Raw genomic sequence first — 21,296 nt, 5'->3', positions numbered from 1 at the left:
TAGGGAAATCCTGATTGCTGAGACAAGCAGATCAAAAGAGATCTTAACGCACAAGTGATCTGCTAGTCATCATATCTTCTATTCTTACCATACCTGCAGCTTCCCAAACTGGGTGCTGAGGTGCCCACAAAAAAATCCACAAGCACGGCAGAACTCCAAACTCATTCATCCTGCCAGTGCCACTGCATCCACAAGAAGTCTGTACAAGCTAAGAATAGGAGCAGGCATACAAGTTCTCACTGACAGCCACACAAGCAGAATCCCTAGCAAATCTGGAAACCTGGTTCTGAAGAAACACTTCCCCATCACTAAAACCTACTTAAAGGGCAGAGATGGTTGGGAGATTTACTTTACATGGTGGCAGTCGCATTAGTAGTATTGCGCAAAACATCAGAGAAAACAAACACGAAGTTCTTGGCAATAGTTTCAAGCCAGGCAAATTCACTTCAGGATGACAAAACCACAGCACAACCACTCAGCAAAAATAAATACCCCCAGTCACCCTTTCCTCTCTTGTCCCCACCAAGGACTGAGTCATACACTGCTATTATCTCTTGCTTCCATTTTTTATTTTATTTCTGCCTCTCACTAAGAACTGTAAATCCTTTTGTCTGCTATTACACTGGAGCAACATACAACAGCTATAGAGATGGCCCATAGGCAAGAAAGATAGAGGGCAGGTAAAGATCCCTTTTGCTCTTCTTAAACACCATGTTTAACTCACCCATACCCAATTCCATGAGATATCTCCATGCAGCAAAATTGGGTAGAGTTCTGGTAACATGCATGTTATTAAAAAGGTCCACTTGAGCAACAGAACAAGTTTGGGACTGAATAGAAAAGCATGTTACAAATGAGACAGGGACAATGACTGTAGAGAGTTGAATCAGCCTTTCAGGGAAGATATCCTAATCAGAAAAGTACATGTGCATTTGAAATGTAGCAAAGCACAAATTAACACTGCGGGGCTCTAATTTAATTCTGTCTGGGGGACCTCCCCTGCAGAATTCTTTCAATTGGGATGGCATCAAAACTGAGGAGGAAGAGTCAAAATCTGTAGAGGAGGAAGAGTTTTATTCCTATGTTTCTTTTGGCTACCAATCTAATTAATGACAACATTTAATTGGATTGGTAGCCAAAAGGAATTGAAATAAAATCCCCAATTCTAAACTTACGCAGCTTGATTTGTATTTCTTTCTTCTTTCTTCCATTCAGGGCTCTGTGCAAGAGTGTGTACCTTCCTTATTTTTTATTGTCTCTGCTCACCTTGTGTGCTGACACCCTTCATTCCATTTATGTTCCCTCTACTGCTTCCCTTATTTCCTAACTCAGGAAGCATTTTCTTTGGAATTGAACAAATATTTTTATTTAGTCTGCATTTTGAATGCCTGTCAGATGCCAAATTTTGCCAGAAAACTATTGTATATATTTAACTCTTTGTTTTGACAGAAATGTCATGTTCCCAAACACATTTATGCTACATTTATAGGAAATAAATAGGCTCCAACTTTCGCTATTAAATGTGACTAAGGCTTATTGTTTAAAAGAACAGTTACTAATTTCATAACATCCATAGATTTTATAATGTATTTTTATCACACAGCTTATTGTTAACTTACATACTTTGCTAAATTTTTTGAAGGGCCAAAGACAGCCCTGTACGTACCTTTTCTTTTGGTTTAATTACAACAGATAAATGTCTTAACACCAAAGGTCCATCTAGACTGTAAGTGAAGTTAACATTTTCAAAAGCTATCATGCCTTGGCTTGGCCATTCAGGTGGTGGATGCTTGTTGGTCTCCCAAGGAGCTTCTTTTTCGAGTTCTGTGTATTCCATTACTCTTTCTACTGATATCATCTAGGGGGAGAAAAGAAGACATACATAACTAAACACCAGTTTATTGCAACTATAGCATGCATATATGTGTGTATTTTTACTACAAAGATTCAATGCTAACTATTCTAGAGTTTGTCTTCTAAGCACACTTAATAATACTTGGTACCACACTATGCTTACTTTACACAACTGAAAAAGTGGAAAGAATCCATCTCATGTTCTACTAAAGACCCAAATCTATCATGATACATAGCCATTAATTTCTAATCAACTGGATTCATTACAAATCTAAGTAGGAGCATAAATATTATTAAACTTAAGCTATGAGAGCTGTCAGCCTTGGCTAAGATGACACCATTTCATTGTGTGTTGGGAAGACAAAGCTAGAAATGAAACTGCCATATGAGCCACAGGCAGACAAAAATTTTTATCTGTTATGAAACTTAAACAAAAGGACTACATGTATTTCCTAGGCTATGGTTAGCAAATTATAATTGCAAGAAACCTTCAACTGTCAACACAACACAAAAGAAAACCCAAGCTTATGTTCAATATGTTATTTGTATAGGGTTTTTTCTTATGTATTAAGTTCAGAAAGTAAATAGGCAAATGAGAACATACTAGCAAACATTAAAAATTGGTGGAAGGTATTCTACATTATGTATTTTGGAAAACACACAATCCCCTCAGCTGAATATAAACAAATTACTTTCAAATATTTGTTAACTTACAGCAAACTAAGAATATACAAGCCTCTACAATGAATTAACAGGGCCCCAAATGCCATGAGTGATTATAAATACAATTTGAAAGTACAAGATTAAATAATAAATTAAAAATCACAAATATAAAACAGTATAAACCGAACAATTTTAGCAAGCTGAAGTGCAATTGTCTACACTGTAACTAGACAGTCTTCTTGCCGAAAAGGAAAGGGACATTATAAAACCTCCCTTTTCTATGAATGGAGAGAGTCACTGGGAACAACGAGTCTCAACAGACATTCAACATCAGTCAGACAAATTATACCCTACGACAGGTTATTTTTCTTTAGAGTGTAATCGCTTGCTACAGTAGTAATATCCTAATTTAATTAAGAGGAATCCCATCCTTAAGGCCTCGTGTCACAACCATGAAAGGAAAGAAACAAACGTTACCAGGTTTTCAACTTCAGCACTTTGCCTAACACCCCACTGGAACGTTCCCATGAGGGTGATTGCATAGGATAACGCCAAACCAACCTGCCCTGCATTCAAAGCTGCAGAACAGAGGAAAAAAAGAGAATCAAACAGGTACACTGGTAATTACATGAAATCCTAGTTAACTTCACTTTCATGAGGTTACGTACATGATGGAAGAATCACAGCCAGAAGTTTGTTTGGCTGCACTGTACTTGCCACCTGTGCAATGAGTAGCTCCAGGCAGAACAGCTACTTCGCTGCATTTTTTTTGGGTGCGCTTTGTAAATTGTCTTTATATTTGAGAAGATAATCCTAATTCTCCTTGGCCTGACATTTTATCTAAAAACTGAGGTTCAACCTCAAGACTATACGTACATAGCTTGCTAGGGTAATTCTTATCTGACTGAGCACTAGTAACTTTTCACTTTTTTCTACAGGAATTAGATCAGCCCCTAAAGTTAAGAAAAATGAGAGTAAATTGATTTCCAAGTAAGTTATGAACATTTGTATCAACTTTGTACTCTTTTAAGTGATCAGACAAAATAATAGGACAGAATCTTTCTTTCTTTGTTTATATAAACATTGTGTTCAGTGGGTCTACTCTCACAAAATAAATTAATTGTGTCTGCCCCAGTACTAAGCATGATTGTCCTCTGACTTACTTGAACTTTATCCTAGCATAGCTCTATTGACTTCAAGAGAGCTACTCCTTATCCAGAGGCAAGGAAAGATTCAGGACCATTGTTATGACTTGTCTTTTTGCATTCTAGCAACATCAAATCTAGTTTAAAACCTTCCGTGTTGAGCAGCACAGAGTGTTCTAATGTTAAAACACATGCATATACAGAACTTATCCAAAGGAAAAAGAAAAGAAACAAAACCAGCAAATTAGCACTAATTTTCATGTCCAAGATAATTACTTCTTCCTTCGTATTTTAGATGACTATCTCGTTCTAGTACATCTAACCCAATTACATCCTGGATGATGCATATATTAATGACAGTCCATGAGTGACAGTGAACATAAAATGTATTATTACAAGGTGATTTTCTTTCTGGAACTGGCCTATCCTGCTGATCCAAGATATTAGAAGAGTATCCCTAGGAATTCCAGCTTGCTTTCTGGCCTACTGTGCCACATGTAGAAAGGAAAAAAGTTGCAACGAAGTAGCTTTGTGGGTGTTTCAGTATAAAAAACAAAGCCCTGCGGGCCCAAATAAGAAAGGCAAAGGTGGGGGAAAAGAAAAAGACTTATTTGTTGTTATTGCTCTTAAAGCCAGAATCTCAAAAGCAAAGACTACAGATCTGCAAGTTTGTTTGCACATTTGGGAAGGATGGTAGATGCATGCCTAAGCCCGGAAGATGTCTGAACTGCATCCAGTATTTGCAGGAAAGCAGATACAGCCCCAAAGCCCTAGACCAAGGAAGAGATCATGATCTAGAAAAAAACACATTTAACTTAATTACAGTCCTTAAACAATTAGAAACAGCAAACTATGAAAAAGAATTAGACATTACTATACATAGTAATTACTGGGTGAACTTTTTCTAACATCTGTACTTACTCTTGGCGAGAAGCAGGGAACCAAAAGCAACCACTATAACAAAAATGGCACAGATGGCATCCAGACGCACAGCAAACCACCTCGAGGTCGTCAAAAATAGAAACCAGGCCTCTAAAATGTATTTTACAAAGACATAAGAACCATGGATTACTAGAAAACTAAGCTGTATAATATTATTAAATTAATTTGTGTTAATACTGTAAGTTGTTAAAAAGCCACAACCATTGTCATCTTCAAGTGCACATCTGTATGGACTGATGATGATCAGGATATTGTCCAGCTTTCCTGAAATGGTCTAACTTAGTTTTCACACTAATAGCAACCACAGTATATCATACACCAACAGGGAGAAAAATAGTCAAGGCCTGAAACATGGTCCATTTATTTAATATTGAAGCCTTTCTTTCTTTTTTAACTCTAGTGGACTTGGGAGTCTTGTACAAAAAACAGAAGTACAACTGCATTTGCTGTAGCTGGACTGCAGTCCACAAGCTTTTAGCTAGAACACATCACAACCCAAGAGTCGAGTCTTTGTAAGGCAGCTACAGCTGGTTAAGCTCCCGTAAGAGCTACTCAAAACAGCCAGAATAGCTACAGAGCTATTCAATTGACTAAATGGAAATACTTTCTTTCAGGGAAGTTCACAGGAGGACAACTCCACTGGTCACTCACCTCCAGGTGCCCACAGTATGGTTCAGAGGCTGATGCCATTGGTGGAATTTTGGGTTCTTTAACAATGGTGATGTTTACATGGCACTGGGCCTCCTGGCCGAAGATAGAGGGGAGCTATCACCAAGGGGGAAAAGGATTCCTGGTCAGGACTTGATGGGGCTCATTGAGAGAACTTTAAACTAGGTTTGAAGGGGAAAGGGAATAAAAACACACCCACTATAGATGACCCTAGGGGTGACAAGAGGGCAACAGTTAGCAGAGCTCATAAAGAGGGGTTTGAACTAGATTCAAAGAGGGATGGGCTTGTAATGGGGCTTGCTAGGGAGATGCCAGAGTGTAGTACACCTGAGGACCTGCGGGGCAGTGCTAGTATTTTTGAAAAACACAAGGTCTACCACCCCTCAGGAGCCTACAGGGAAACATCCATGAAACACCTCAAGGGAGCTAAGGAGTGTTCCTCTAAAAAGATTACAAGGTCAACAGCCCATCTGAAGTGCCTTTACATGAATGCATGAAGCGTGGGCAACATACAGGAGGAGTTAGAAGCTACTAGGCTTCTGGAAGGCTATGACTTAGTGGCCATTACTGAAATTTGGTGGGATGAATCCTATGACTGGAGTGTCGCTATCGATGGCTGTAACTGCCCAGAAGGGATAGGTGAGGAAGGAGGGGCAGAGGTGTTGCCCTCTATGTTAATAATTGGATCAAGTGTGAGATGTCCCTAAAGAATAGCCAAGACCAAGGTGAAAGCTTATAGGTAAGAATGAGAGACCAAAGCAATAAGGACACCCTTGTGGTTGGTGTCTATTGCAGGACACCTGGTCAAGTGGAGGCTATTGATGAAGCATCCTTACTCCAGCTCCAGGAGGCATCATGCTCACAGGCTGTTATACTGCTGGGGGATTTCAATGACTCCAACTTCTGCTGGAAAAGTAACACAGTGAGCTGTAGGAAATCCTGGAGTGCCTTGAGCACAATTTCTTAAGCCAGAAAACAGACAGCCCTATCTGAGGGGAGGCAATACTGAACCTGATGGTCTCCAGTGCAGGTGAACCCATCAGGGATGTCAAGGCTGGAGGCAGCCTGGGCTGCAGTAACAATACACTGGTGGAGTTCACAGTCCTCAGAGATATGAACCAGAATTTAGGAAAGCAAACTTCCAGCTCTTCAAGGTGCTAGTCAGTAGGACCCCTTTGAAACAGTCCTGAGGGACAAGGGAGGGTAACAGAGCTGGCAGACATTTAAGGATGCTTTCCATACACCACAATAGCTCTCGATCCCCAGGTGCAAGAAATCAAATAAGGGAGGGAAGAGACCAGGCTGAGTCAAGACCTGCTGGCCAAACTAAAATGCAAGGACCTGCACAAGCAGGATTTTGTGGCCAGAGGATTTGCTGCCAGTGGACTCTGATCAAGCAGCTTTGGAAGACCCCGGTGCCAGGGGAGGTGACTGTTCCCGAAGCCCCCGTGACTCTGTAGGAAGCCCAGGCTGGAGCAGCTCCGGACCTCGTGGAAAGGATTCAGGAAGGAGAGGTTCATGGAGGACTCTCTCCCATGGGAGGGACCCCATGGGAAAGCAGGGCAGGACTGTAAGGAATCCTTCTTCCTGAGGAGGAAGGAGCAGCAGGAACCACCAGCCTGTGGAGTGACATCCCCTGTCCCCCTGTGCTGCTGGGGGGAAGGAGGGAGAGAAACCGGGAACAAAGTGATTTGGGCTCAGGAAGAAGGGAGGGGTGGGGGTAACATATGCAAGCCCTGCTCTGTGTGTGTCTGTGTTCTGTGTGTGTTCGATTAATGTGAAATTAAATTATTATTTTTTCCTCAAGTTGAGTCTGTTTTGCCTGGGATCTTAATTGGCAAGAACCCTCCTTGTCCTTTGTCTCAACCCATGAGCTTTGTCCTCCTCATCCTAGAGTGTGTGTTTGTGTGGGAATTGGAGTTCAGTGAGAGTCCACGGGGCTGTTCCTTTGTTGTCCTGTTGTCCCAAACCTCGACACTGATGGCGAGCCAGGCAGGAGAGAGACAAGAAAGTATGTCAAGATCGAAGACCAAATGGAAAACAGTGACAAGTGGTGTCTCTCAGAGGTCCGTATTGGGAACACTGTTGTTCAGTATCTTCATTAATGATACTGACAGTGGCATTGAGAGCTGGGTGGTGGGTTGATATACCAGAGGGATGGCATGCCAACCAGAGGGACCTGGACATGCTGGAGGAGTGGTTCATGAGGTTCAACAAGGCCAAGTGCAGGGTCCTGGACCTGGGCCAGGGCAACCAGGGATCTCAATCCAGGCTGGGGGACGACATGCTAGAGAGCATCCCTGTGGAAAAGGACCTAGGGTACTAGTGAATCAAAAGCTGGACATGAGCCACCAATGTGCAACTGCAGCCCAGACAGCCAACATCATCCTGGGCTGCTTCAAAAGAAGTGTGGCCAGCAGACTAGGAGAGGTGATTCTGCCCCTCTACTCTGACCTGGTGAGACCTCACCTGGAGTACTGGGTCCAGCTCTGGAGTCCTAAGCAAAAGAAGGATGTGGACCAGTTGGAGCGTGTCCAGAGAAGGGCCACAAAAATTATCAGAGGGCTGGAGCACCTCTCTTATGAAAACAGGCTGAGGAAGTTTGGGTTCTTCAGCCTGAAGAAAAGACTCCAGGGGGACCTTATAGTAACCTTCTAATACCTGAAGGGAGCCTGTAAGAAAGCTGGGGAAGACCTGTTCACTAAGGGATGTAACAATAGGACAAAGAGTAATGGTTTTAAGCTAGAGAAGAGTAGATTTAGGTTGGACATTAGGAAATATGAGAGTGGTGGATTACCTGAACAGGTTGTCTAGAGAAGTGGTGGAGACCTCACCCTTGGAGACATTCCAGGTGAGGCTTGATGGGGCTCTGAGCAATCTGATCTACTTGGAGATGTCCCTGCTTATTGTAGGGGGGTTGGACTTGATGATCTTTACAGGTCCTTTCTAATACAATACATTCTATGATTCTATTATTCAATTTGGTGCCAATTCCATCATAGACTGATATCCTACAGTACAAGATACAGAACATAGCAGGCAAAGACACTGCAATACAGAAGGCAAAGTGTTTGAATTCAGAAGTCAAGTAGCCATAACAAAGTATGGCATTATTTATTGCTTAGGCTGCAGTCAGGCAAACAGTTCCAGCTGCTACCAAGTCGCAGCAGAAGGTTACCATCTCATTTTTTTGGCTGTTTCAACTGTTTCAGTGTTCCTCAGCCCAGTGTTGGGAACGATTCAAACTAGAAAAACCCTCCCTTTTATAAAAAAGGGAGAAGGTAAATCTGGGTTCAAGGCAGATCATTTTGGATAGCCAGATTACAGAGTGATCATACAAGTAACTCAGCCAACAGAAGGGCAGGAGGCCAGTAACTCTGGGAGGGCAGTACAGAGAAAGAGTGAGGATGACAAAGAGGCAGCCAAGTAAGGTCTAGAGCTGGTAATCTCTTAGTCCCATTTACATCAACTATAACTGTGAATGCCTCACCACTGGTTTAATTAAAGAAGAGACATCTGTTGTGGTCCAATGGACAGTCATACACCTAAGCACACAGGAAAATGTATGCAGAAAAGAGTGCCACATCAGGTCAGAAACCTAGTTCCAGAAATGGAATTCACTGTGATAATTTAGGTACCTCTCTGAAACCCAGGAGCTCAGTGACCCTGGAAACAGAGCCTGCGACAGCTTCCTGGTGACATGGAAGGTAATTTTGGTGCAATATTGTAGCTGTAGACTAGGAAATGGGACATATGGGTTGTAGATTTTTCAACTTCATGGCTTTGCTCCACCGATCCTGTTGTCCAGGAAGGTGCACAAAACTGCCAGCTTGAGACAGGTCATTCTGCAACTTCCCAATGTGACCAGCATCACTGTACATGCAGGAATACAGCATTCGTGGGGACTAAGGCCAATCATTATATAACTTCTGATGATTTCTGAGTTTGCTTATAGAGTTGTTGCACTGGCAGGTAGGAAGCTTAGGTTTGGTTAAACCTAAAGATTATTTAATACGAAATTCACAGGCATCCTTGAAAAACAAGTTTTGAAGCAAGTGTCCTTGCCTAAGTAGAGAGGAGGATACCAGCCAAAAGCACTAAACAAAACCATTGCTGGCTGGGAAAGCCACCTGTGATGCAGGAAAGAATTAAAAACTCTTTGGGAGACTTAGGAACCCAGGACTACAACTATGTAAGCTATTATGAAAAGTAACCTCTTCTACCACACATTTAGTATCAATGAGCCATTCAGGGTAAAAACAACCCCAGCAGGGCTGTAGTTCAACCTGCTTCTCAAAACAGAGTCAGATCTCAGCTCAGATCACGTTACGCCACACTTTATGCAGTTGAGCATTCAGTTATCTCCATGGATGGAGCCTACACAACAGCTCAGGGCAACCTGTTCTCTGCTTGACTGTTCTCATGGTGAAGAATTTTTTCCTCCTGTCCAGGTTGAACTGTTCTTGCTTCAACTTACATTTTTTTGCTTCTCCTACCACATACCACTATGAAGAGCTTGAAAATCTTTTTGGTAACATCCTCATAGGTCCTCGAGGGAAGCTACTAAGTCCTCTCTAAACCTTCTCTTCTGCAAGTTGAACAAGCCCAGTTTCCACAACCTCTCCTCGCACAAAGACCTCTCCTCTTAGTCCCCACATCATCTTAATGGCCCCTCCACTGGACTCATGCCAGTTTGTTAAGAGTGTTTCCTGTACCTGGGGGTCCAAAGTTAGATGCACTATTCCAGACATGGGCTAACAAGTGCTGGGGGGGGATAATCACTTCCCTCCTTCCACTGGCTGTGCTCCTGTTAATACAGTCCAGATGTCACTGGCTGCCTTTGCTGCTTATATACACAGCTGCTAATATTCCCTTTGAGGACCAAAACCCAGTACACACTAAGCAAACTGGTATATCCCAAATAATCTGGTGGGTAAGACGCCAAGATGAAGCATATAGGTACACAAAAGAGTACAACTTCAAGCACTGAAGCTTAATCTCAAAAGTAGGTTTCTGAACTTCCCAAGAGGGGTGTTATTGACAGCTTTGTTAGAGGGATGCATAAAATTGACTGAAAAAGAATGCGTTTATGTTCCTTAGACCTGACCTTAAAATAAAATATTTACTTTAAAGGATACAGGTCTCTTTCATAGTGAAACACCTATATGCAATTTATCCATTAAAGATGTCTTTTAATACAAAGTTTAAAAACAACTTTGTGTTCCCTACCAGCAACTGCCAAAATTAATTTGGTCAGATGTGCAGCAACGTGAAAAAATTAAGAAACGGAGAGTTCAAAGCTAGAGGTGCCTCCCTGGAAGATGTGATTCCCTGTTCACAAGCTACTGGACTCAACACAGAGGTCAGTGTGCACAGTTCTTCAGCCTGTGACAAAATGTACTTCAGAAAAGATCAGGTGGTCTGTTCTGAAATCTTAGACATCTATAAATTACAAAAAAGCCACAGAATGTACCTGTATGTCTTATGACAGAGGAAATTAAAGATCTTAATAAACACAACACTGCAAACTTGCATTCTGCTGTATCTTTAAAAACATTGTAATAAGAGAACACTTAATTGTGAGAAGGTAAAGAAACCCAGCGCAAACCTTAATTATACTACTTATAGTTGCAGAATACTAATATTTTAAACCTTCTGTTGATATTAATACCATATATGAGGCCATAAAGCTGTTCAAAGTAAAAAAGAAGCAAGATTTATACAAATTTTCCAAAACTATTTATATTAATCATCTCTGCCCACTCCTAACACACTGCTTAAGATTAAACACTTAGTAATATAGCTTGTTTCTCCCCCTCCCTTATTTAAGATGGAACCCAGGAAAACATCAACAATTATGCTTTAAATATTTTTATCAGGCATACTTAAAATGTATATCTTAGGCATTGTTAAAACATATGCACGGGTATCTCAAATTACGTTAGAGCCCAAAGTAAACTCTCACAATCTAGACAGATAATAACATTTTTGTTCTAACAGAGAAATTTTACCCTAAAGAGACTACTGATTTTAATGTACATTACATACATGTTGCTAAGGGCGTAAGACATTTCCCTCCTACAGAGCAAAGTATTAGATTTTTCACATCAATTCATCACAAACCTGAGTGGAGGTCTTGGTGTGCATCAAATAATTTTTGAAATCTTTCCTCTGCTTTCAAAGCCCGAATAGTCCAAAGTCCCTGGAGGGATGATGACAAGTGGGAGAACACTGGACTTCGAGCTACAGAGGGAAATGAGAGTAACTTAGCAATAGCCAAAGGACAGTACTTAATTATTTTTGTACCACACTAATCTTTAATCCTACTACTTGATACTTAACCATACAAGCTACTGTACTGCATCCTTTCAGAATAGATATGCAGTATCTTTAACTAAAGTCCTCTCAGTTCGAATCAGACAGCCAAGCAGATTAATTTACGCAAGAACACTCCTTGTGTTTAACAATGGCTTGTCACTGAAGAAATTAATTGAGCTTTATTAATGACAGGAGGCATCCATGTTTGTTATTCATAATGCTCAATATTTCATATCATAGTCAAGCTAAAGTCAGACACAGGAGTCAGATTAGGTCCGAAACACCATTAGTATGCGCATGCAAGTTCCAAAGACCAATGACTTAGCACGTTCTTAACTAGCGTTACTTACAGATGGTTAAACTGACATACCTAAGGTTTGTCATTACACAAAACAGGATTTAAGCATGTAATTCACTAGTTCAGAACCAAGGCAATAAGGAAGTCATTTGCATAGAAAAAATCTTTGACAGATTGTCCATAAAATACTAGCATTTCAAATAATAATAAGCAGGGTTCAAATTGCCATTCAGTCCCGCCAAACTACATACTTGTGGATTCTAGACGTTTAATATCTCTTGAAGTGTCTAAGAAATATCGTCGAAGAAAAATGAAAAGAATAAATAGTGGAATTAAGGGGATGAGTATCCAAGGAATCACTGCCACAGCCACAGCCACCACACCAAAAATCTGTAGGAGGGTCTGCAAAACAATAGAAACAAAATAAAAAAACTCTTTGCCAGAAGAATTTAATTTAAAACAAGTATAAAACTATTTCACACTATTGAAACACTTAAATACTTAAACATAGCTACAAAATTTAAAAGTGTTGTATAACATATGAGCGACATCTATTTTTAAGCAACTTGAAGAATTTACAGTTAATACCTAATTTGAGTAATTATGCAGTTTATGGTTTCTTCTGCATTTATTGTTCTCTAAGAGTTTTGGTCTTTATAAAATGGGTTGACTGAACATTAGTGTCTTTATTTGTGGACTATTCTGTGATTGCTGTAACAAAGCAATAGATGATTAATGAAATAGACAACTAATCTTTAATGGACCCAAGCTATCTTCAGAATCAGGGATATATGTTTTTTCACTCCACATAAAAAGAAACTGCTGAAAGACTGACTTTTGGTCGAAAGACTTGACAGTTGGAAGAATGACTTTCAATACAGGCTTGTAACTTTTTCCTAAAAACAACTTTGTCCCACTTAGAAATACAACTCTGTATCCGACAAAGTCAGCATTCTCTTCCCAAAAGATTGCATTGGAAAATGTCACAAATAAGAAGAAAATATTAAACACTGCGAGAAGTATTTTAAGAGGCTACTTTTACCAGGTTTACTTCAGAATACAAGAGGAGCAGCTGAATTTACTCTGAGAAAACTAGATATAATATGGAATGAAGCTCTGTTGCCCAGGAGAATGGATCCTGGCTCAACTTCCTGAACCAAATTTCCCATTTCCTCCAGACCATTTCACATCCTTCACATCAAGCTTTCAGCTTGAATACACTACGAAAAGAATTATATGCAGATAAATTTCTTTCAGAACATCAATTGTGTATGTATGTATGCCAGGAGTCCCAGCATATTGAAATCAGGGTGTGCCCATTTGGTCCTTAAAAAAAAGGGTGGGGAAGGGAACCACACAAAAAGAAACCTACTTTGTACAAAATTCAGACAACTGAAATTCTAGCTCAATGCTACATTCCTGCATTATTTTCATTAACAAATTCCTTAGAAATGACAGTATTTACTAAAAGATCTCCATTTTATGGACTGTAGAGGAGCAACCTTTTTTGTCATCACATATGACGCTCAAGTGGATTCCACCTGAATTTTGTGGCTGATTGATTTTTGGATGCCAAAAGTACATTAGCCACCACCAGAACCCAAGAATGCATGTCTTACAGCAAAAAGGCTTCCGTTCCTTTATCTGTACATCAAGTAGGAAAAGTTAAGCAACACGTCAGCTAAGGTCAGATACCAGACAGCTACCTGGACTTTCAAACACTTCTAATGGAAAGTGCCTATGAAACAACCGATTTTCTGTTGCACTTCTGGTAGCCCCCCCACACACACACCCTAAAGCAAACACAAAACATAACCTTTTCCCCTACATCTATTGGGTTTTTTTTCTTGAGGCTTCTCTGAATTTACCCTAATTTCAGCTGACCAAAGAGCAAACCCATACACCTTACACATTAGGACTGCACAAGTCAGCCCAATTTAGACTTTATGTCTAGGCAAGATCATACTTGGCTCATGATAGAAGATCTACCCATGTAACAGCCTTAGCATCCCATAGATCTTGAAAAGCACATTATAAGGTCTCACAAATCTATCAGGGAAAACAGCTATAGGATAGGAGCTCTGAAGGAAGCTGCATTATCACTCTACTGTTCATCTGTGGATTAAGGTACCGACAATATAATGTTTTTGAGCTTCTAGATACACAGATTGCAAATGTTTTACCTAGACTTGATCATAGGGAGGTAAGATGGCAGCGAGAGTGCACAGTATTTCTCCCTTGGATCAATTATGCACATGGTTATGTCAGCACAAAGCAAAATAAAGCAGTGCTGCTGCCAGCCTTTCCTTTCTCCTACTTCACCAACGTGCTTTAGAACCCTGTAAGTGTATTTTGTTTTTATCATGAGAAGAAAAGAAATAAAGATTCCTGACCACCTCCAAATTTTCTTCTGTGTATATCAGTTTTCCCCAGTAGCACCTGTTGCCTTTGCCAAGCCTGTCAGCCATTCACACTAGCTAATTTCTAAAGACTCCCTCACATCCATCCTCAATTTGAAACAGAGATCAAAGTATGTTCCTTCCTTCTGACAACTCATTCCCAAATCTGCTTTATACACCTGCTGCCTTGCCATTCTCCCTCCCTCACCTCCCTAGACAGTCACTAAAAAGCAGTCTCTGAAATATTTCTGCCTCCTCATATCATCAGCTGGAAACCTGAAGAGAAACACTGAGAAAAGGTGCTTCCACCAAAAGAATTACAAGGAAAATAAATGTTTCTTAATAAAAATTGAAAAAGCCAAACTGAAATTTCAGTGATGATAATCATAACATTTTGCAAAGTGCTGGTGGGAGTGGGAGCAGAACTATTAGGATCGAGCTCATGTAAACAAAGCCTTGCTACGGCAAAAATACAGGGAAGGAAAAGATGGTTAGGATGACTAAAGTAAAATCTGACACCGCCTTTGGAAGGAATTTTAGATGAGCCTGCACCACCTTATCATTAAAAAAATTTATGATAGGGTGGATCAGTCATGTGTGTTGTTTTTTTGGAAAACCAAACTTGCATATAAATTAATTCTTAATGAAGTAGTCTGAAAGCCAGACACAAGCATTTGCAGACTGTAATCATCTAGTTACCACGTGAGGTAAGGCAAAGGCTTTAGTTCCTGAGTTTCACAAGAGACAACTAACCTCTTCAGCTGGACACTGCCCCAACTTCTAGCAGATTCACTGCATGCATGAATAACCGAAGATAATCAGTAGGCTGAGATAAACGACAACACAAGCAGTCTGACTGCTTTCCTCTCAGGAGACAAGCACTTCAATTTGAACAGCAAGAAATGCTCAGGACTGGATATTTACACCTTGTCTAGCAGAATCAGCCTACAACTGAAAATTTCAAGCATGCAAGACTTCCCTGCATAAAGAAACGCGGCCTACAAAAATCAGCACCTTTTACCATTTTTCGTAATTTTAGCATTTAAAAGTCTTCTGTAATGACCATGCAGAAAACAATAGCTAAATTAGAAAAAAATAGGGTTTGAATAATGGTATTTTATAGCTATCTGCACAGTATTGGAAGCAAGACCACGTTACACAAAAGACAGCAGGTACTCAGGTTACGAAGTCTGAAAAGACCTGGATGGAGAAATCTAATTTGTGTTCAAATGGAGCCATATTGTTCAAGATGCACCTTCAAATTTGTTTCAGTTTCCCTGGAGAAAGAAGAATCTCCCACTCCCAGACTGCACATACTCTATTCCTAGAGTATAGAAAAGCACGTGTTTCTCTCGAAATTACCCTCTTGCTTGCAAGAGTTCTGAGAGACTTCCCTCAGGCTTTGGTCAGTCACTCCATTCACTGTGACTTATTTTTCCTCAGGAAATCCTCTGTATTACTGTCTCACTAGAGCAAATATACCCTCCTACAGCCCTCTGGGGAAGTGAACGCTCTGATCAGCACATTCACTTGCGAAACATGCTTTCCTGTCATCTTCTGATGACCTACATATTTGCAGTTCTTATATGTGCTGAGAGTGATATCCTGGAGTTTCTATCTCAAACTGGTCTTGCTGTAGGAAGAGCAAGGTATTTCCGTACCACAACCACACAGTAGAAAAGCATGTAATGCGAAGTAAAGAAAAAACAATAAAAACCTGGAAAAACATGGAAATTCCATGCTGTCAGCCATACAAAAATCACAAGCTTCTTCCTTTTCTTGCAGAAATTATACCGTTTACAGAATGTTACACAACTTATGACAAGTTGCAAGCCATTTGAAGTAATTTAATAAAGTTGACAAGACAAAAATGCAAAAGCAAAATTCAGAGATTTCAAGATGTCTCATGAGAATGTCTACCCTTCCATCCTATAAAACACTGCCATTTTCTATCAGTTATGCCTTGAGCTCAATACTTCACCTTTGGCTAAGTACTTCTTTGAAAGAGGCACACAGCCTTCACAGAGAGATGTTTTGAACCCTTCAGGTCTGCCAGTGTTTTGTTCCAGTGGGTAGGTACCCTCACTTCCTAAAGTCCTTTATCTCCTCATGAAAGTACCTATTGATTGCCTTTGTCAGCTCTCTCATGAAACACCTGTCAGATCTTTGAGGTCTTCCATTTTTCTTTTCTTTTTTTAATCTACCTTACAATTTATTTCAACATGTCTTATAAAATGTATGCATAAGGGGTAGTGTGCAGTACTGTGTCTGTCAAGGTGCCTGGTGTGATGTGTGATGCCCACCTGGGTTTGACAGCTATGATATAGCAGCTACTACCACAGGAAACACACCAGTCTGGACTTGGAGCTGGTAACCTGGTAGGAAGGAGTGGAGCCCAAAGGATGAGATTTGAGACTCAGAACCTTAAATGTGGGAGTCTACATGTGACCTACATAGCAAAGTTCCCATCTGTTCAGATGAGTTCAGAAAGTCATTCAGGTATCCTTTAAGTCAATACTCAGGAGTCCCCTAACTGCACTGACTAGATGCTCTCTGACTACAGCAAAGCAAAGCATCTAAAGCCCAACAAGACACACAAATTTTGACAACTGAATCTGCAGTCAAAGTGCACCCAAGAACTGTCATGTTCCAGGAACAGCTTTACCAATATTTAAGCAGAAGTCAAACACATCTACCCCCCAAATTCCTGCTCCTTGGACCCCAATATGCATTCCCAATGATTACATTAGCCCACGGACACTGCCAGGAAGCTATACTAATTTAGTAATAGCAATGGTGCATATCCTGCATATTCTAGATTTCAAGTTTGCAAACTCAACTGCATTAACTTATGGCACCCTGAGTCAGGCTGTACTGTCTGAAGTAAAGCCAGGTCAAGAAACTACAAAACTCCACTCTGTTCATACTTGCTTGGCATCACCCTTCCTGCTCTTCCCCTCCCTCTCCCTCAAATTATTTCCTCGTTGGCTCTGCCAAAAAACTGCACGCACAATCAATCCCTAATCCAGTTCTGACATTTTCCTTGGACACTTTTTTTTTTTAACATGCTTTTTCAAACCAGACTGTTTGGACTGACTGTCCCACAGCTCTGTTAAAACACAACTGCACAGGCGGCTGGTTACGCTGGCACACCAGAGGACAGGCTTCCCTGGGGAAGAGACACTGCAATGACTGAGCAGATGAGAGTGATAAACACTTCACTTGGGCCAGCTGCATCCAGCTCAGCATTTCAAACCACATCACAGATTTTCTGCATTTTTCTCCTTTATGACTAAAAAAGCAGGAAACCTACAAATAGAAAAATATCACCTTTACACTGTAATCCCAGTACATAAATAGTCCTACTTTGTTTTATTCATTTAAAGTGGCAGAGTTTAAATCTGCAGTCTTGCCTTTAAACTACCTTTTAAATAAAATTCACGGTTGGTTTTTTTTTTCAGAACTGGTTAAAAAGAACCACATACAGCTGTTTATACTATTACTTGCATCAAATTTTTAGGAACAGATTTGTCTCAGGAGAAAAAGCAACAAAGACTTATGAGTACAGAAAAAGAGTGTTGCACATAACTCCAATATTTAAAAGACATTTCAGATGTGGCCCTTTTCTGAAGCAGCCATTGACAGCAATCTTTGACAGGAATGACAGCTCTTAGTATTAATTCAGTTTTAGGAAAATGTGCATCCTTGAGTAAACTGAGGATATACAGACAAGACAATTAAAGCACTGAAAGGAGAAAACAATACTCAGTCAGGGAAAAAAATGAAAATTGCCATTTTGGATAAACTGAGTGAAAGAAAAGAGTCAAGAAACAGCTAAGAACTAAATAGTGCCAGCTCTAAAAGCTTAAAAAACGGCAAGCTCATCTTCTGTGATATACCCTCTCCTCCTCTGAATCCTGCTACTTGCTATTAGTGGTCAAGAAGTTACCTGACTAAATCCGTATGTCACTGCAAACAGGGGAACAGATCTGTCATATATTCCACAAAAAGGTACTCAAAATTCCCAATCACATCCTTAATGCTAGCACCTTTTATTTGTTCTTTTCTCTATAAGATAGTATTTCAGGATCATTGTTTTTGTAAGCATACACTTAGCTCCTCAGGGCAAATTTTTTCTATGCCACCAACATGCTCACTCATTCGAGTTGGCATGCATTTTGGCATTAAGTGGGAAGCCTTAATATTTGTTTGAGATCATAGAGAACTGTGTCCAATTGTTCTTTAACAAGTGACCTTATAATAAAAAGGGTGTTTTCTTTAATACATTGGCACTGCTACCATTCTGTTGTATTTAAGCAGCATATGGTCACTAATCTCTTGCCCTACAACAAGGGCTAGAAACAGGCATTCTGGGCACCCTGGGCCAAGAGGCTTAACTATCTTCTGCAGGTCTTGATCCTAATAGCAGCTCTCAAAAACCTCAATTGAGACTTCCAAGTATTGATGCTTTAGAAACAGATGTATTCTCAAGCCCTGAACTTTCTGATTCTGCCAGACACTCAAAATACTTGTATTTTAAAACTCTGTATTACATTCCGGCATTATAGAGAGGTTATTTTCCTTTTCATAACCAATTATCTTCACTTACTTAAGAAGTTAGTTGCTATGGCCCTTTGGAAATGGTCATAAGTTCCTTCCAGCTAACACATTTTCCACTAATAAGACAAGCTTTTATCACAACTGTATCTATGGCCTCTACTTTCTTACCTATCTCTACATGCAGCTCCTGTTCCTACCCACTGCATATGGAACACAATACTGTCAGAGCCAACACTCACGCTTCTAAATGTTTGTGAACAGCATATTTTTCTATTTATAAGCAGTAAAAGCTTCACGAGGATCTTCAATTTGATATTTTCAAATGCTTTTCTTCTAGTGGACCTTATGCCCCATGGCACTTCTGCATTAAAGTCTTCTCAGTGATTTGGGCAGCAAGGCACAACTTGGCAATGAGTATCTATATATATTCATAGAATCATTAAGGTTAGAAGGAACCTTAAAGATCATCAAGTTCCAACCCCCCCTGCCATGAGCTGGGAATCCTACCACTAGACCAGGTTGCACAAAACCTCATCCAACCATTCCTTAAAAACCTCCAGGGATGGGGCATCAACAACCTCCCTGGGCAACCCATTCCCCTTCCTCATCACCCTCAGAGTGAAGAATTTCTTTGTGATGTCTACCCTAAATCTCCCCTCTCTCAGTTTAAACCCATTCCCCCTTGTCCTGTCACTATCTTCTCTGACGAAGAGCCCCTCCTTAGCTTTCCTGTAGCCCCTTCAAGTACTGGAAGGCTGCTATGAGGTCTCCCTGGAGCCTTCTCTTCTCTAGGCTGAACAGCCCCAACTCTCTCAGCCTGTCTTCATAGCAGAGGTGCTCCAGCCTTGTGATCATCTTGGTGGCCCTTCTCTGGGCCCTCTCTAACAGGTCTGTATCTTTCTGGTGCTGAGGGCACCAGAACTGTACACAGTATTCCAGGTGGGGTCTGACCAGAGCAGAGTAGAGGAGCAGAATCACCTCCCTGGCCCTGCTGGCCACCCTTTTGATGCAGCCCAGGATGCAGTTGCTCTCTGGGCTGCGAGTGCACACTGGCAGCCCATGTCGAGCTTCTCATCGAGGTGGTAGTATATATATATATAAGATACATAGAACTGAGAGGTCCTACTCTTGAAGTTAATAGGGAGTTACAGCTTTATTCTACCTCCCTATAAAAATTACATAAGAAATTAATACGTTTTGTTGTTCAGCAGTGCTGGGTTTGTCACCTTCTCCTGTAAACATCCACAATCCCTTGCTATATTCTTACACTGTTCTTCTTCCCAGGAAAAAAAAATGCACATACACAAAAACTTACACACATAAAATATAGTCATCTTTGTACCATGACAAATATTTTACATCTTCCTGTGGGACACCTCAGATGCCAAGCACAATTTGACACAATGGCTTGAGGAAGCAGTATTAATCAGAGAGAGCACAGAACATGCACACACGCGCTTTGTTTTCTCAACAGCTCTTGCCAGAACCTGTCTGAGACAATACAAAAAAATGTCTGGCAGCAGCCAGCCACCCCAAAGTCACTCCTCTTCTCAGGTAATGGAAAGCATCCCTTTCCATTATAGTAACTTAAAGACATTTTGAGATCTGTATGTAAACAAGGATGCCAACATGCCCCACCGTTGCCCAGTGCGGTCACTTTGTTGGCTGTTCCACCTCCTTGAAGACTCCCAGAGTATTTTTCTATCTTTTGCATCAGTCCCTGCTGCCAAAAAAAGTTATTTTTAAAAGAAAATAAAGAATGGCTTCACCATTTCTGCGCCACTCCAGTATCTTAGAAGCCATTTCCAAAACTTCTCCCCAGCTATATAAGCCCAAGACAGCCCAACTGAGCAAACACCCTGACAAAATGTAAACATTTGATTCAATAATGGATACTTTTCTTTTTAGCACTTCTACAAATGGACTACTTCCTACTTTGTTCTTCACTCATGTTTAGTACTTTATCAGCAGAGGCTGATGAACTAATACTCATCCTCAGACTAATCCTACTTATAATTCTTCTAAAAGCAGTTTTTCTTTCAGTGATAATTACTGCCTTCCTCCCATCAGAAGGGGCACTTATACAGATAACTTAATTAAAAACATTAACTAATAACTTACCGCTTTCATGCCATCGGATTGCAAGAGGCAGATCTTACAAGCATGATAAAAATTAAGCAAAAAACTTGATTGTAAAAGGACTGGGAAGGGATAGGCCTCTTGACACCTCCAGTACAAAACTTTGAATGGTGAGGTACCTAAAAGGAAATGTTCCACAGAAAGTATCTAGGCCCTCATGCTCTACTCAAACAGCATCTCCTACTGCTATGGCTGGGCAAAGACCACTGGCCTAAACAGACCACTGCTGTTACCCTGCACGGCATTATTTAAGTGTTCTTATGGTCTAGTCAATTAAATTATTTGCTAAAATATCGTCCAGCATTCCTG

At 40.5% G+C, this 21,296-nt stretch overlaps 1 protein-coding gene across 1 annotated transcript in view; it reads right to left on the bottom strand.

The window, feature by feature from the left end:
• Positions 1-21,296, bottom strand: part of ABCC4 (ATP-binding cassette, sub-family C (CFTR/MRP), member 4) — a 148,234-nt gene that overhangs the window by 33,257 nt on the left and 93,681 nt on the right. Inside the window, exons 21-25 of the mRNA XM_010006355.1 lie at positions 12,141-12,291; positions 11,397-11,516; positions 4,584-4,694; positions 2,995-3,095; positions 1,667-1,858 (exon numbers count right to left, since the gene is read on the bottom strand). Of these exons, the coding sequence (XP_010004657.1) occupies positions 1,667-1,858; positions 2,995-3,095; positions 4,584-4,694; positions 11,397-11,516; positions 12,141-12,291 (675 nt within the window). The remainder of the gene's footprint in view (positions 1-1,666; positions 1,859-2,994; positions 3,096-4,583; positions 4,695-11,396; positions 11,517-12,140; positions 12,292-21,296) is intronic.

Source organism: Chaetura pelagica, unplaced genomic scaffold (assembly GCF_000747805.2).
Source record: "Chaetura pelagica isolate M959 unplaced genomic scaffold, ChaPel_1.0 scaffold29, whole genome shotgun sequence".
Lineage (NCBI taxonomy): Eukaryota > Metazoa > Chordata > Aves > Apodiformes > Apodidae > Chaetura > Chaetura pelagica.
Note: the sequence above shows the minus strand (reverse complement) of the source record. Positions and strands in the feature narration are given on the sequence as shown.